General features: G+C 47.1%; 1 protein-coding gene across 1 annotated transcript in view; it reads right to left on the reverse strand.

The window, feature by feature from the left end:
- The window catches only part of TRIT1 (tRNA isopentenyltransferase 1), a 92,273-nt gene that overhangs the window by 27,207 nt on the left and 49,477 nt on the right, over positions 1 to 15,589 (reverse strand). The window contains exon 8 of the mRNA XM_029619383.1: positions 13,361 to 13,438. Coding sequence (XP_029475243.1) covers positions 13,361 to 13,438 — 78 coding nt within the window. The remainder of the gene's footprint in view (positions 1 to 13,360; positions 13,439 to 15,589) is intronic.

Consider the following 15,589-nt stretch of genomic DNA (forward strand, 5'->3'; position numbering starts at 1 on the left):
ATAGGGAAAAATAACCCATGCTATAATTACACAATGTTGGGTTACATAAGAACATAAGAAAATGCCATACTGGGTCAGACCAAGGGTCCATCAAGCCCAGCATCCTGTTTCCAACAGTGGCCAATCCAGGCCACAAGAACCTGGCAAGTACCCAAAAACTAAGTCTATTCCATGTTACCCTTGCTAATGGCAGTGGCTATTCTCTAAGTGAACTTAATAGCAGGTAATGGACTTCTCCTCCAAGAACTTATCCAATCTTTTTTTAAACACAGCTATACTAACTGCACTAACCACATCCTCTGGCAACAAATTCCAGAGTTTAATTGTGCGTTGAGTAAAAAAGAACTTTCTCCGATTAGTTTTAAATGTGCCCCATGCTAACTTCATGGAGTGCCCCCTAGTCTTTCTACTCTCCGAAAGAGTAAATAACCGATTCACATCTACCCGTTCTAGACCTTTCATAATTTTAAACATCTCTATCATATCCCCCCTCAGTCGTCTCTTCTCCAAGCTGAAAAGTCCTAACCTCTTTAGTCTTTCCTCATAGGGGAGCTGTTCCATTCCCCTTATCATTTTGGTAGCCCTTCTCTGTACCTTCTCCATCACAATTACCGTATTTTTCGCTCCATAAGACGCACTTTTTTCCCCCCAAAAATGGGGAGAAAATGTGGGTGCGTCTTATGGAGCGAATGTAGCAGCTCTCCCTCTCGCGCGCCGTCCCCCGCCTCCTCCCAACTCCGCTCAATCAGCATGGTGGTGTAGGCGTGTGTATTCTGCCGGCGGAACTTGAGCTCCCTGCCGGTCTGCTGTTCCCGCGGTGCAGCTTGCTGCGAGGGTCGCCGCGGCGCAGGTCAGACATCACCTGTTTGACCTGCATGGGCTACGGAGGCCCTTCCAGTTCAGACGGCTGGCATTTGACCTGCGCCGCGGCGACCCTCGCAGCAAGCTGCACCGCGGGAACAGCAGACCGGCAGGGATCTGTTTGAACTGGAGGGGCCTCCGTAGCCCACGCGGTTCAAACAGGTGATGACTGACCTGCGCCGCGGCGACCCTCGCAGCAAGCTGCACCGCGGGAACAGCAGACCGGCAGGGATCTGTTTGAATTGGAGGGGCCTCCGTAGCCCACGCGGTTCAAACAGGTGATGACTGACCTGCGCCACGCCGATCTTGCAGTGAGATGCACCCGGAACCGGCAGGGAGCTCGGGCTCTGCCGTCGGAGGCTCTCACTTGCAGTCCAAAGTAAGAACTTCACTCGTTGTGGTTTGGATGTATTGGAGGGTCATGGGGGTGGTATACTGCCTAGGATGGAGGACACATGACACAGACCAGCAAATAGAATTACTGCCTGTGCTGATTAAGTGACTACCTGTTGAAATATTAGGAGCAATTGCTCTCCTAATCAATGTAATATAGCCCTGACTATTTATTATTGAACTCTGGAGCAGTCATGAAAGTTTAAAATAACTGGTGTGAGAGAGATGTGTATGAGGGAGAGTCTGAGTGTGTGATTGTCTGTGGGTATGTGTATAAGTGAAGAGAGCTAGTGAATGTGAAAGAGCCTATGTATGTATGTGAGGGACAGAAAACCAGTGAGTGTGAGTACCTGTGTGGATGTTCTCTGCCTTACTATAAAAAAACAAAACAAAAAAAAAATCCCACGGACGGCCACCAGGGGGGAGCTCCGTACAGAGCCCATCATGGGGACAGAATTTTTTTTTTCTTAATTTCCTCCTCTAAATCCTAGGTGCGTCCTATGGTCAGGTGCGTCTTATAGTGCGAAAAATACGGTATATCTTTTTTGAGATGCGGCAACCAGAATTGTACACAGTATTCAAGGTGTGGTCTCACCATGGAGCGATACAGAGGCATTATGACATTTTCCGTTTTATTCACCATTCCCTTTCTAATAATTCCCAACATTCTGTTTGCTTTTTTGACTGCCGCAGCACACTGAACTGACGATTTCAATGTGTTATCCACTATGACGCCTAGATCTCTTTCTTGGGTTGTAGCACCTAATATGGAGCCCAACATTGTATAATTATAGCATGGGTTATTTTTCCCTATATGCATCCATATTAGGTCCAAAATTGGGCAGCAGGATCCCTCCTTTTGGGGACCACAAAGTAGACCGAATAATGGCCTGAGCCCACTTCCATGGGCGGTACTGGAAGGATTGCTCCGAGAGCTAGAAGTCTGTCGAGAGTCTGTCGTACAATGAGCTGCTTCTGGGGTGGTCCACAGGGAGAGAAATCTGTCTCTTGGGGTTTGAGCAAAATCCAATGCGTAGCCGTGCCTTAGAATGTCTAGGACCCACTGATCCGATATGATCCCAACCCACTCCTCGTAGAAAAGAGAAATCCGTCCCCCGATCCTGGGGGTCAGAGAGTGGGTCAGTCTGGCATCATTGCGAGGACTTGGAGGGAGCCCTTTGGGCCACCTCGACCCTTGCCGGTCTGCGGCCTCGAAAGGAACAGGACCAAGACTGAGAATGGGAAGAGGGCATCCGAGGCATCGTCTGTCTAGTGGTGCGGAAAAGGCATTGACCGCGGAACTGGCTTCTGGAGGCATTGAACGATCTCTAGGCTCACGGCCGATCTTCTGGAAGTCGATGTACCGTATTCTCTCAGAGGGATTTGATAATCTGGTCCAAATCATCCCCAAAAAGGAATTTCCCTTTAAATGGAAGAGATCCCAACTGCATCTTGGATGAGGAATCTGCCGACCAGTTGCGGAGCCAGAGGAGACAGCCGAGATCATTGATCTGGCTAGAACTCTGAGGAGGTCATACAGGGCATCTGCTCCATAGGCTAAGACGGCCTCCAGATGGTCTGCCTGTCTTGCTTCCTCCAGCGGTAGCTCCTATGAGGTAAGGAGCTGCTGTACCCAGCGAAGTCCCGCTCTTTGCGCAAGCGAGCCACAGATGGTCGCCTGGACTCCCAGCGCGGAACCTCAAACACCCTTTGAATTAGATCCTTCTAGGCTTCCTGTCCTGCCAGATCTCGCAGCGCCGTGCCTCCCATCACCGGAATGGTCATTACACTTCGTGACAGCCGAAACTGCGGAGTCGACCTTTAGTACCTTAAGTAGTCTATGAAGTCCTCCAGGGAGAGGGTTTAGTTTGTCCATTGCCCTGCCTGACCTTCAGGCGAATCCCATTTTCCTAGCCAACAATTGAAGAGGTAGAGGTAGGATGGGTAGGAAAGGCCCTGGGGGAGGGCGGAGACCCGCCGCACTGGGTCTCCCTTCTTTCCCGAGGTAGTGAGGCCAGGCGGATCCTTAGGGGCCTCAATGTCCAGTTCTTGTAGTATATGTGGGATAAGGGTGTACAACTTGTGTCTCTGAAAATTCCGAAGCACCCTAGGGTCGTCCCCTTTCATCTGGGCCGCAAACAGGGGATCATCCAGGTCAAGCAGGGGATCATCCAATGCAGGGTCTGGCGCCAAGTCTACCCCTCCTTTAGGGGGGAGAGCCAGACGCACCCGGGAGGACCCATGAGGGGACTCTGGTGCCCCCCCAACTGGGACCTCTACTCCCTGGGGGATTCCCACGGGAGGAGGATCAGCTGCCCTGAGTACTTTGGGAGGCGGAGGCCCTGTCGCAGAATCCGGGGGCTGGGACACTCTGACCAGATATGCATTGTGCATGAGGAGGACAAAGTCTGTGGAAAATGGAGACGGGCCGGGGGGGGGGGGGACGGGGGACGGGACGGGACACAAAGCAGGGGGATCCTCAGGAGGTAAAAAGGTCCCCAGAGGCGGAACCGATGTTAAAACCAGAGGTAAAAGTGCAGAAACATCAACATCTTCCGAATCCTCTCCTGAGAGCAGCGGTGCAGCTGGCTCTGAATCCAAAATGGCCGCCGTTCCCACGCTAAGTGGAATCGGAGCCGGCCTCTGCCTGTGCAGGTGCGCTTGGACGTGCGAAAGAGGATGCCCTGTCGGCTGCAAGGTGCCCTCCCCACCAGGTAAGCACCTCGTGCAAATCCCCTCGTGGGAGAGCCGTGATCCCGACTCCCCACACACTGCACATCTGAAAGCCCTTGGCATGGAAGGAGAGAGGGTGAGGAGAGCCGCGAGGAAAAACAGGCAGTGCCAGGGTGGCGGGAAAATGCCTCCACTTACAAACTCACCAACCCGTGAAATGCACTAGCGCCAGCAGAGGAATATTACCTCTCTGCGGTCAGCAGCCCCAAGGAATGCGCTTCTCGGGGCTGCGGGTCGGGATGTGAGGGGGGGGGGGGGGGGGGGTGAAACCTCCAATGTGCACCCCCAGAAGAGCTGCGTTAGGGAAAAAGAAGCAATAATCACACAAAAACTTACCCCATACAGCCAATGAGGGAAAGTAAAAGACAGACAGTGAGAAGGAACAGATCTGTCTGTAAGTTAAAGCAGTATAACCTTTTTCTTTTTAAATAACTGGATCCATCGAACAGAGCTTAAGAGAAGAAAGGAAAGAAACAAGTACTCTATCCAAGTACTGGGGAAACAGAGGTTCCCCTGCTCCTATCTGCTGGAGACAGGAAGATACTGAAGAGTGTCAGAGGGTGCACTGGTTTATAAGGCAGCACCCTCCGAAGCTTTGTCTGACTCCATCTGATGGACGGGGGACATAACCCACCGTCTGGACTGATCCTGGTACGTACAGGGAAAGTATATATCGTCTAGTATGTAGCGTCTATTATGTTTTATATATTTTAACTATGTTTTATTTTGATTTTATTAATTGTGGATATTTTCACTGTAAACCATCTAGAAATATTAGTAAGCAGTATATAAATTTTAAATAAATATGTTATGAATGTAACGGATACAGTACAGGTATAACCATAAGGGCACAGTAATTGCATAATACTGATGGCAGATCTCCCAAACCGCCTTATATTTAAACTGTCCGTTCTTTAATGCATATTGGACCCGCTCGACGAAGGCCAGCCGCCAGACCGCAGAGACTGCAGCCGCCTCGAGGCCCGTCCCGAAGCCCGCCTCCCGCGACGACGTCACCATCAGCGCCAGGCAGGGACTTTTAAATCCCTACCCTGACCTCCGGTTCTGTGCACCGGGCGTCGCGCGACCAAGGGGCCTGCCCCTTAGCGCATCCCCCTCAGCGATCCATTATCCAACCCCCTCCCCTCCTCCTCCAACTCTCTCCCCCCCCTCCGAAAAAAGAAAACCCACCACCCATCTTCTCAACTCAGCACTGCATTACACACCCCACCCCTCTGACTTCTCTTCCTCTACCCCAGCCCCCCTCAAACCCCACCTCCCTCATTCTTTCATTTGCATGTTGCAGGCGCTATTAGTTTCGGGGGGGGGGGGGGTGGGGGGGGTGGGGGGGGGGTTGGACATGCGTTTTCGACACGCTATTACCCCTTACTGTATAAGGGGTAAAGCTAGCTGGTCGAAAACGCGTGTCCAAACCCGGAGCGCACTGTACTGTATCGGCCCGAATGTTGGCTATTCCCTTAACTTGGGCACGCCAAATGCGCCACACATGGATTACGTTTCCAGAATGTGGCAATAGTTAGATGTCCCACTAGTAATAATTGACCCACTAATTGTCTATGTTTCTGAGGCACAAGGGATCTCACCCATCTGCCCAAGAGTCCCATTAAACCCAAAATATCTGCAATCTCCTGAGTGACTAAAGGAAATTTGGTTCTTACCTGCTAATTTTCATTCCTGTAGTACCACAGATCAGTCCAGACTCCTGGGTTTTGTACCCCTGCCAGCAGATGGAGACAGAGAAAGTTTTATTGAAACTGCTAAACAGAGAATGCCACCTGCAGTCCCTCAGTATGGAACTGTATCCAAGCCAAGATGCGGCGACCAACGCGATCAGAGGACGCCCGAGCAGAGGCAGAAGCAGGAGCTGGGAGAAGGGGCCGCGCAGTCGGCGCTTGAGCCCGTCGGGGTAAGGCCCACTTTTTTCTCGCTCTTACCTCCGAGGGCCCCTGCGCCGACCACGGGCCATCTGGCAGCTCATCTGCCCGCCATCCTTAAACCGACGAAGCCCTCAAAGAACGCCGATCGCCTTACACAGGCGCCCCTCCTCCACTGGACGCACACGTGACGTCATCACCCCTCGATCTAGGGGGATTTAAACTTCAGAGCCGCTCCCAGGCGCCGCGCGCCGGGCGTCGCGCACCGAAGGAGCGCAACAAAGGGGCCTGCCCCTTTGTGCGCCCCTTCGTGCGGACCCTGAGAGCGGAGCAGAACCACACAGAGGCAACCAAACACACAGCACAGCCTTACCAAACAAACAGTCATCATCCAGACTACCAGTCTTCCAAACAAGCCCCTCTACAATACAGACAACCCAATGAGACGCCGCCAGTCTGCACTAACGACACAGCTGAAACAATAAGTCTTCACTGCTCAGACAACTAGAATCCACAGTTGCAGACAAACAGACAGCCCTGACTGATAATCAGACTACACAGACATCACAAATAACGAAACTAACTAAACTACCAGACGCCATCACCAGACAACTCAACCACCACCCAGACAACCAGACGCCATCTCCAGACAACCCAACCACCACCCAGACAACCAGACGCCATCTCCAGATAAACTCAACCACTACCCAGACAACCAGACGCCATCTCCAGACAACTCAACCACCACCCAGACAACCAGACGCCATCTCCAGACAATTCAACCACCACCCAGACAACCAGACGCCATCTCCAGACAACTCAACCACTACCCAGACAACCAGACGCCATCACCAGACAACTCAACTAATACCAAGACAACTAAACGTCATCAATTAAACAACTCAGCTACTGATCTGACATCCAGTCGATTCATCGCTGACAACTCAGCTAGCTCCTAACAATGCAAAAAATGTGCCACGGTCTCCCAATACCGATTCTCCATCATCGAACGCTACTCACAGGAAAACCAAACATACTCTACAATCAACGCACCTACAAATCCCTTATCCCTATCATGATTACTCCAATCACACAACTTCTAGGATTCACTCTTTTTTCACTGATATTATTTTAATGCTCAATCACTATCCAAGAAATCTCTGATTTTAAATGACCTTCTCCTAGATGCAACCCAGACCTCTGTGCTATAACAGAAACGTGGTTTAAATCTACAGATATAGCTTTAATTAATCAACTACCAACTCAGACCTACGACTTTTTCTCGATTCCCACGACAGAAAAAAAGGTGGTGGGGGCATTCTCCTAGCAGCAAAGAAAGAACTCAGATTCTCTCATCACCCAATCAAATCTGACTCTAAATTGGAAACAGGTCTTTTCAAATCAGACTCTCTACAAATCCTTCTAGTATATGCCCCCCCAGGACTTCTAGAAGCGGATCCATCACCCTTCCTAGAAATCTTAGCATCTTATCTAAAACCAGACTCCCCAACGATAATCCTAGGAGATTTCAACTTGCACGTTGATAACACCACACTCTCTACCAGCTGCGAAACCCATTCTTACAGCCATGTCTGCAATGGGATTCAAACAAATAATCAATGAACCTACCCACAAGGCAGGTCACATACTGGACCTTATCTTTGTGAACTCAGGTATAACACATTCAGTACAACCCACTTGCAAAAAAGTTCCCTGGTCAGACCACTCTTTAATCTCCACCACCTTCTCAATGACCCAAACGAGCAATAAACCCTCTCCTCAACACTCATTTCTCTACAGAAAAGTATGCGCCTCAGATGAACTCAGCAATCATCTAATCACGGAACTCTCACACATAGACGTCACATCACCTAATGCAGCCATAAATTCCTGGTCTACTATAACAGAAACTGTGGCAAACAAACTTTGTCCGTGGACAACAAAAAAAGTCAAACAAGGCGAGTCAAAAGACAGCCATGGTTTACTAACGAACTTAAAAACCCTCAAACTTAACCTGCGTCAAAAGAAAGTAAATGGCGTAAAGCCCCTTCCCCCTTTACACTTTCTACATACAAACTCGCCCTCCAATCATACAAGAGCTCCACTTTAAAAACAAAAAGGGACTTCTACGCACATAAGATTCATGACATCATATTCGACTCCAAAGCGCTATTCACATTTGTCTCCAATCTAACTCAGGCCAACCTTCCTGACATACCACCTAACCAAGCTCAAACAAAAGCTGATGAGCTGGCATTCTTCTTCAGTAAGAAAATCACAAACCTGCTAACACAATTAAAGCCTAATACAGGCACACCAGCCAGCAATTATGCACTCCATAATAAAGACATCTCCCTCCAGTCTCTTGAACTCACCACTTCCTCAGAGATCCAAACACTTCTTAAGAAATGAAACCCTCATCTCATCCACTAGACCAGATCCCATCTAAACTACTACTGCTAATCCGGACACCATAACCAAAACCCTAGCGGACATCATAAACTGCTCATTCACCCAGGGTTTCTATCCAGACGACCCTCAAACTAGCATCCATTAAACCGCTCCTCAAGAAGCCTAACTTGGACCCCAAAGATCCTAACAACTTCCGTCCAATCTCCAATCTGCCTTTCATTGCCAAGGTGATGGAGAAACTAGTTAACTCACAACTATCTGAATACATAGAAGAACACAAAATTCTATTCCCTACTCAATTCGGTTTCAGAAAAGCTTCAAGCACAGAATCCCTTCTAATCTCACTGACTGACTACATTATACTGGGCCTCGACAAAGGACAGGCCTTCCTACTGATTTTATTGGATCTATCGGCAGCTTTCGATACTGTTAACCACGCCATATTACTAAAGCAACTGGCGAACATCGGTATTGCAGGATCAGCACTAACATGGTTCAAGACATTCTTAGAAAACAGAGGTTTCAAAGTTAAAATCCACAACAAAGAATCCCCCAGATACCCATCTTCACAAGGAGTTCCTCAGGGTTCCTCTCTCTCACCAACACTTTTCAACTTATACCTTCTCCCGCTTTGCCAACTGCTAAACAAATTGAACCTAAAACACTTCATATTCGCCGACGATGTCCAGATTGTGATCCCCATCAAAGAATCCATCACTAAAGCTCTAGAACTTTGGGAAAACTGTTTTCAAGAAATTAACGATCTCTTATCCAGCTTAAATCTTATTCTAACCAATCAAAAAGCGAATTCATGCTAATCTCTCCAGATAATTGCAAAATCACTACAAACCCGCCAGCCAACTTGCAAATCTCAAAGTAAGAGATTTAGGAGTTTCTATAGACAACCGGCTAAATTTAAATCGTTTATCAACCAAACAACCAAGACTGCTTCCACAAACTGCACATATTAAAAGAATAAAACCCCTATTTCATTTCCATGATTATAGAACAGTGCTCCAAGCAATAATATTTGCGAAAATTGATTACTGCAACTCTATCCTTCTAGGCCTCCCATCATCCCACACTAAACCTCTCCAAATGATACAGAACACGGCAGCAAGAATTCTAACAAACAAAAGGAGAAGAGATCACATCACACCAGTCCTCAAAGACCTTCACTGGTTACCAATCCACTACAGAATAATTCATAAGTCCCTCACCACAATCTACAAAATATCCATGGACTGGCTCCACTCCCATCTACAAATAGCTCTCAAAAAACATTCCTCCAACAGACCCATCAGAGAAGCATATAGAGAATATCTACAAGTACCTCACAACAATACCACCCAACATATAACATTGAGAGATCGGGCCTTCTCCACAGCAGGTCCCCCACTATGGAACTCAATCCCCTTAGAATTACGACAGGAACCATGTCTTCCAACCTTCAGGAAGAGACTTAAAACATGGCTGTTCATGAAAGCATTTCCGGACCTTAATGATTCACTTCCATCAATGCAGCAACACTGAGCATCTTCTATTAAACTGAAACAGACAATACCAACCAATCACTACAATGTTTTACTTCTGTTAAACTTTTTATCTCTCATCTAACTCTAATCCCAGTTAGAATAACCCCTGTTTTATTGTAACTTTTCTTCTACGCATTTGTTATACTTTTGTAATGTATACTCTTACGTTTTAGCTATGTACGTTATAATGTATTGCTCACCCCTTGTTTTATGTAAACCGACATGATACGAACTGCCGTGAATGCCGGTATAGAAAAACACAAATAAATAAATAAAAAAAATAAAATCAAACAACTAACTCTAACAGCCCATCCAAATACCCACGAACAGGAGAGTGACGATGCTTTAACATGCAACAAAAGAAACTCAGTAAAATGAACACAGCATAGTGACCTAACGACTCTGCAATAACTCTGACATAAGCAGACGACTCTCCCCCTCATACTACAGGAACAAAAATTAGCAGGTAAGAACCAATTTTCCTTTCCCTGTACCTACCCGATCAGTCCAGACTCCTGGATGTACCTAAGCCCATTAAACTGGGTGGGACCTGGAGAGTCCTGCTAAAGAACACTCACCAAAACTGGCCACAGTTCAGAGCCCCGATATCCAAACAATAGGGTCTGGCCAAAAGTGTGCAGGGACTTCCAAGTCGCTGCCCTGCAGATCCTCTGCGGGCCAACACCTGCTCAGCCTGAGAACACATCGAACGAACCCTCAAACCTTCAGGCACCAACCAACTCCTAGAAATATACGCCGAACCGATCGCCTGCTTGAGTCAACGCGCAATCATAGCTTTGGAAGCTTGATGCCTCCTCCTTGGGCCATCCAGAGAAAGAAACGGTGATCCGATATGCGAAATTCATTAGTGACCTTCAGATATCGTAAAAAAGCCTGGTGGATGTCCAAAGCCACAGTTCCCCTTGCATGAGGGGCTGAGGAATCCAGATGCGGAAAGGTCGGTAGTTCCTCAGTCTGATTAACAGGAAGACGGCAGAAGAAGGAGAGAGAGACTCCTGCCTGTGAAATCCCGACAGCTCTGAAATCCTTCTCACTGAACAAATGGCCACCAGAAAAACCACCTTAAGTGTCAAGTCCTTCAAACTCGCTCTCCTCAGCGGTTCAAACAGAGCCGCACAAAATTCAGATTGCAAGATGGACACTGCTTCCTCACCAACGGCCGCAGGTTCATGCCTCATTGCCCTGTCCAGGGAATAACCTTGTACTTTACCAAGGAGCTGAGGGCCGCTACCTGCACCCTCAGAGAATTAAAAGCCAAACCTTTTTCCAAACCCTCCTTGCAGGATGGCCAATCCTTGCACATCTCAACCCATTCAGCAGGACTCAAAGACCTTCCGGTCCTGCACATAAGAGAGACATGGAAATCTGCCTGGCCTGCAGCAAGGAAGTAATAACTGGCTGGGTATAACCCTGCCATCTTAGTCGCCTCCTCGCTGCCTGTTCCAAAAATATGGGGCCCTGATGGAGAAGATTCTCTAGAGCAGTGGTTCTCAACCTTTTTCCCATCGTGACACACTGCTCGTTACAATTCACGGCGGAAATAAAAAATAAAGGTCCATTATTATTTTTATTGTTTAAAATGACACAAGGGAAGGACAAGTACTCTGTCTGAACAGAAACTGCATAAATAGTAAACATCCCACACCAAAACAGCACCAATTTCCAGCACTTAAACAGTAACTACCTTACCTAAGAAAAGGCAACACTGAAAATATCACACCAGGCCTTAAGACACCAATACACCTCCTATTAGGAAAACGGACCAAGCCCGACACAGTAACTACACGCCAGCAGAAAACCTCACCTGAATCCCATATGCTGACCCTCACCTAACAAAGAATTAGAAGCGTATCCTCTGACAGTGCCACCACATATGAATGTAGCTGTCCACTTCTCCACACCCTCGCCAACACACAGTGTCAAAATTAGGGGAGAATCTGGAATAAAACACTGGTGTGTGATACGCTCTGTGTAGCTGTCAGACCATTAAAATCCAACCCGTCAAATGCAAAGTGAACCGCGACGGGCAGCCAAGCAAATTCCTTTCCAAGCTCCAATATCTAAGTTCGTGCCCAAATCCTCCATTTACCTATCTGTACAGTTTCAGTTCCAAATTTACTGATTTTTATCCCCCAATGTATGGCAGCAATACCCTTAGCAGAGGCCTCATGATTGCCCATTTAACAATCAGAGAGGGAGTGTAAGATCTACAATATTACCCAAGGAACGATCATGTGTATGAGCTGGGAGAGCAAACCCTAGGCTGAGTGACTCAAAGGTTTGGAAAAGCCCATTCTCCCAAAAAGCCTGAGCAAAAAAGTGTGGCCCGATTATACTTGCATTTCTGTAAACAGGAGCCAAAGGGGGAAAATAATCTCCCTCTATCCCGCCTGCACATTTTGCGCACAGGTGCCAGGATGGGCGCATCTCTAATTGCACGGCGCTGCAGAGGAGATGTTGGGGAAAGAAATGGCAGCGTAGTTAGGTTGACCTCGCCAGCCTGTAGGCATTCTTTTTTTTTTTTTTTTTCAAAATATATTTATTGGGTGAAGAACACACTGTACAAACAACAGATCAGTAATACAACTTTTCATAGTCACCCATATAAAATTTTTCTAATGTTCCACCCTACCCCCAACTCCCTCCCAGCCCCCCTCCCCCCCACCTCCTTCCCCTAGAGATTCTCTGGACGTTATGAGGACCAGATAGCGACCAACACATAATCTAGCATGTGCCCCATGGAAGGCTAGCCGGGTTAGAAGTATCCTGGCTCTAGGAGCTCCCTAAGGGCGCCAATTGCCTTACTTGAGGAGATAAGGATCTATAGTAGCGTCCCCAAATCTCCTCGAACACTCGTTTCTTCCGGGGGGAGAAACGCCTGTACAACGACCCATATTCCATTTGGTACATTTCCCTCATCAAAGATGACCACATCTCGAGGGTCGGGGGCTCCTTGGCAAGCCATTTTACCAACACACATTTTTTAGCCATAAGACATGCCTTGGCAATCAAACCAACATTATCCACATTAAGACTCTGGTCTCCCACATCATTGTTAAGAATACAAAAAGAACAGGACCACGCAATATCTGTTGCAAACAGCTGGGACAAAAACTGTCGGATGGAAGTCCAAAAGGTCCGAATAGGAGGGCAGTCCCATAAGCAGTGAATAAGAGAGGCCGAAGGTTGGGAACACTTAAGACAAGCTGCAGAATCCACAATGCCCATACAAACTGCTCTCGCTGGAGAGTATACAACTGTAGGCATTCTTAATGCGCCCATAACTCATATTGGTGACTGGTGACACGGGCGAGCCGTGGAATAATAAATCCGTAAATTGGGAAGCTTTTTAGGGAGCCAGAGCTGACCGAGTTTAGTTTGCACCTGCGTATGATGCCATATAAAATGTAGATACTGCGCTGGGCAGGGCAGTGAAGACTTGATTATGTAGTAATGGCAGGTTACACAATATTGTTAACAGCTCTTTATCAACAAGAAGAAAAAACTCACGCTTCAGGAATCTGTTCTTGACCCATTTATTCTGTTTTCGGGCATATCGCTGTGTCACTTGCTTCAAGGTCTGTATAGCTTTTAAAAGAAAAGAGGGAAACATTAATGGGACATCTACAGCTTTTCCCCTTCTGTTACTATAACAGCCTGATCGCAAAAGCTGAGGGCAGACGTCAAACACTCCCAGTCCAGGCTGCACATAAACCCCTCTAATTTGGGGGAGAAGAAAATAAAACTGCTCCTTTTCACCTACTTGTTTGCATGCATGGACGTTCCCTTTGAAAATTGCCAAGGGAAAACATCCTGTGGATAATTTTTCCATCAAAAACAGCATAGATTTGAAAACACAAAACTACATGCATTGTTGCCTCCCCTGACAGAACTCCACCTCCAATAACAACTACTTTTCAAACGTGAACATACGAGAGCGGCCGACGTGCCACGGGTTTATGCGGTCCGAGAGCTGCCGACGTGCCACGGGTTTATACGGTCCGAGAGCTGCCAACGTGCCACGGGTTTATGCGGTCCGAGAGCTGCCAACGTGCCACGGGTTTATACGGTACGAGAGCTGCCAACGTGCCACGGGTTTATGCAGTCCGAGAGCTGCCGACGTGCCACGGGTTTATACAGTCCGAGAGCTGCCGACATGCCACGGCTTTATACGGTCCGAGAGCTGCCGACGTGCCACGGGTTTATACGGTCCGAGAGCTGCCAACGTGCCACGGGTTTACACGGTACAGGAGCTGCCGACGTGCCACGGGTTTACGTGGCCCGAGAGCTGCCGACGTGCCACGGGTTTACGCGGTCCGAGAGCTGCCGATGTGCCACGGGTTTACGCGGTCCGAGAGCTGCCGACGTGCCACGGGTTTATACGGTCCGAGAGCTGCCGACGTGCCACGGGTTTATACGGTACATGTGCCACTGACATCCCATGGGCATTTCTACCCATATATATTGTAGACAATCTTCAGAAAGCCTTTTCATCTGAGTAAATAGCCTTTTAATTTAATGTATTAATTGCTTATGTGATGGCTCTAAGCGATATACAAGAAAGAACATACATAATTATTCCTAGGTTTCCCTTTGAACCTATTTTTGTGCAATTTTTTCAACAGAAAGTTAATCTGCCATTAACAAATGAGAGACAGATTGATCCATCTCGCTCATTATGGACAAAATCTGATGTGGTTTGTAAGTCCAAAATAAGTGAAAGTGTAAAGAGGATGAATTGAAGACTTGTTCACTTTATCCTTGAGGGTGTCACGGATGAAATTTCATCTCCTCTTGCCTCCCTTGAAGTTGGCGAACTACCCCTTCAACTTAAACAAGCCCCTATTCCTCCCGTATTAAAGAATCCACAGACTGACGCAAAGGATTTGTTAAACCTATGGACCCATAGCCTTTCTAGCATTTCCATCTAAACTACAATTTCAATATTAGATAACTACAAATTTGGTTTTTCTAAGAAGTATAGTACTGAACTTTTGTCGAGAGTGGTTCTTTAAGATTTATCCGCAGCATTGACAGTTGATCATACCATTTTTCTTGGTCATCTATTGAATATTTGGATTGGTGGTGTTCTCTGCAATTGATTTTCTTCTTGTTGACTGGCAAAACACAGCAGGTGAAATGTGGTAAACAAGAGAAGCTCCGCAGGGCTATATCTGCAATGTTATTTAATATTTATCTTCAACCTCTGGGCAAGTTACTAGCTGGACTGGGCCTACATTATTCTATTCATACAGATGAGGTCCAATTGTGTTTTCCCCTTGTTCTTCTGATGAAAAAGCTGCCATGGGGTCGCTAGATATATATATTGGTATCTGGTGACTAACAAAACTAAAGTGACTTGCAAACAAAACATCGGTTTTCATATATAAACAAAACTAAAGTGACTTGCGTATATGAAACCGATGTTTTGTTTGCGATAGTACACAACTTAGCGACGGTATAGAAAAGTTTTTAAATAAATAAATAAAAATAAATTTAGTTTTGTTAGTCACCAGATACCAATTGCACGGCAAGCCAAGAATTTAGGGATCATCCTTGAATCATAATTAAGGCTCATGTGAAGTCTTTGGGCCAGAAATCATACTAGAAACTGCCTATGCTCAGAAGGGTAAAACCATATTTGAATCCATTAGATTTTACAAGACTCTGATACTCCTGCTCTTCAAATGCTACAGAATTCAGCTGCAAGGATTTTTACCAGTACATCCCGATTTGAAC

The sequence above is a fragment of the Rhinatrema bivittatum genome, chromosome 11, assembly GCF_901001135.1.
Source record: "Rhinatrema bivittatum chromosome 11, aRhiBiv1.1, whole genome shotgun sequence".
NCBI lineage: Eukaryota > Metazoa > Chordata > Amphibia > Gymnophiona > Rhinatrematidae > Rhinatrema > Rhinatrema bivittatum.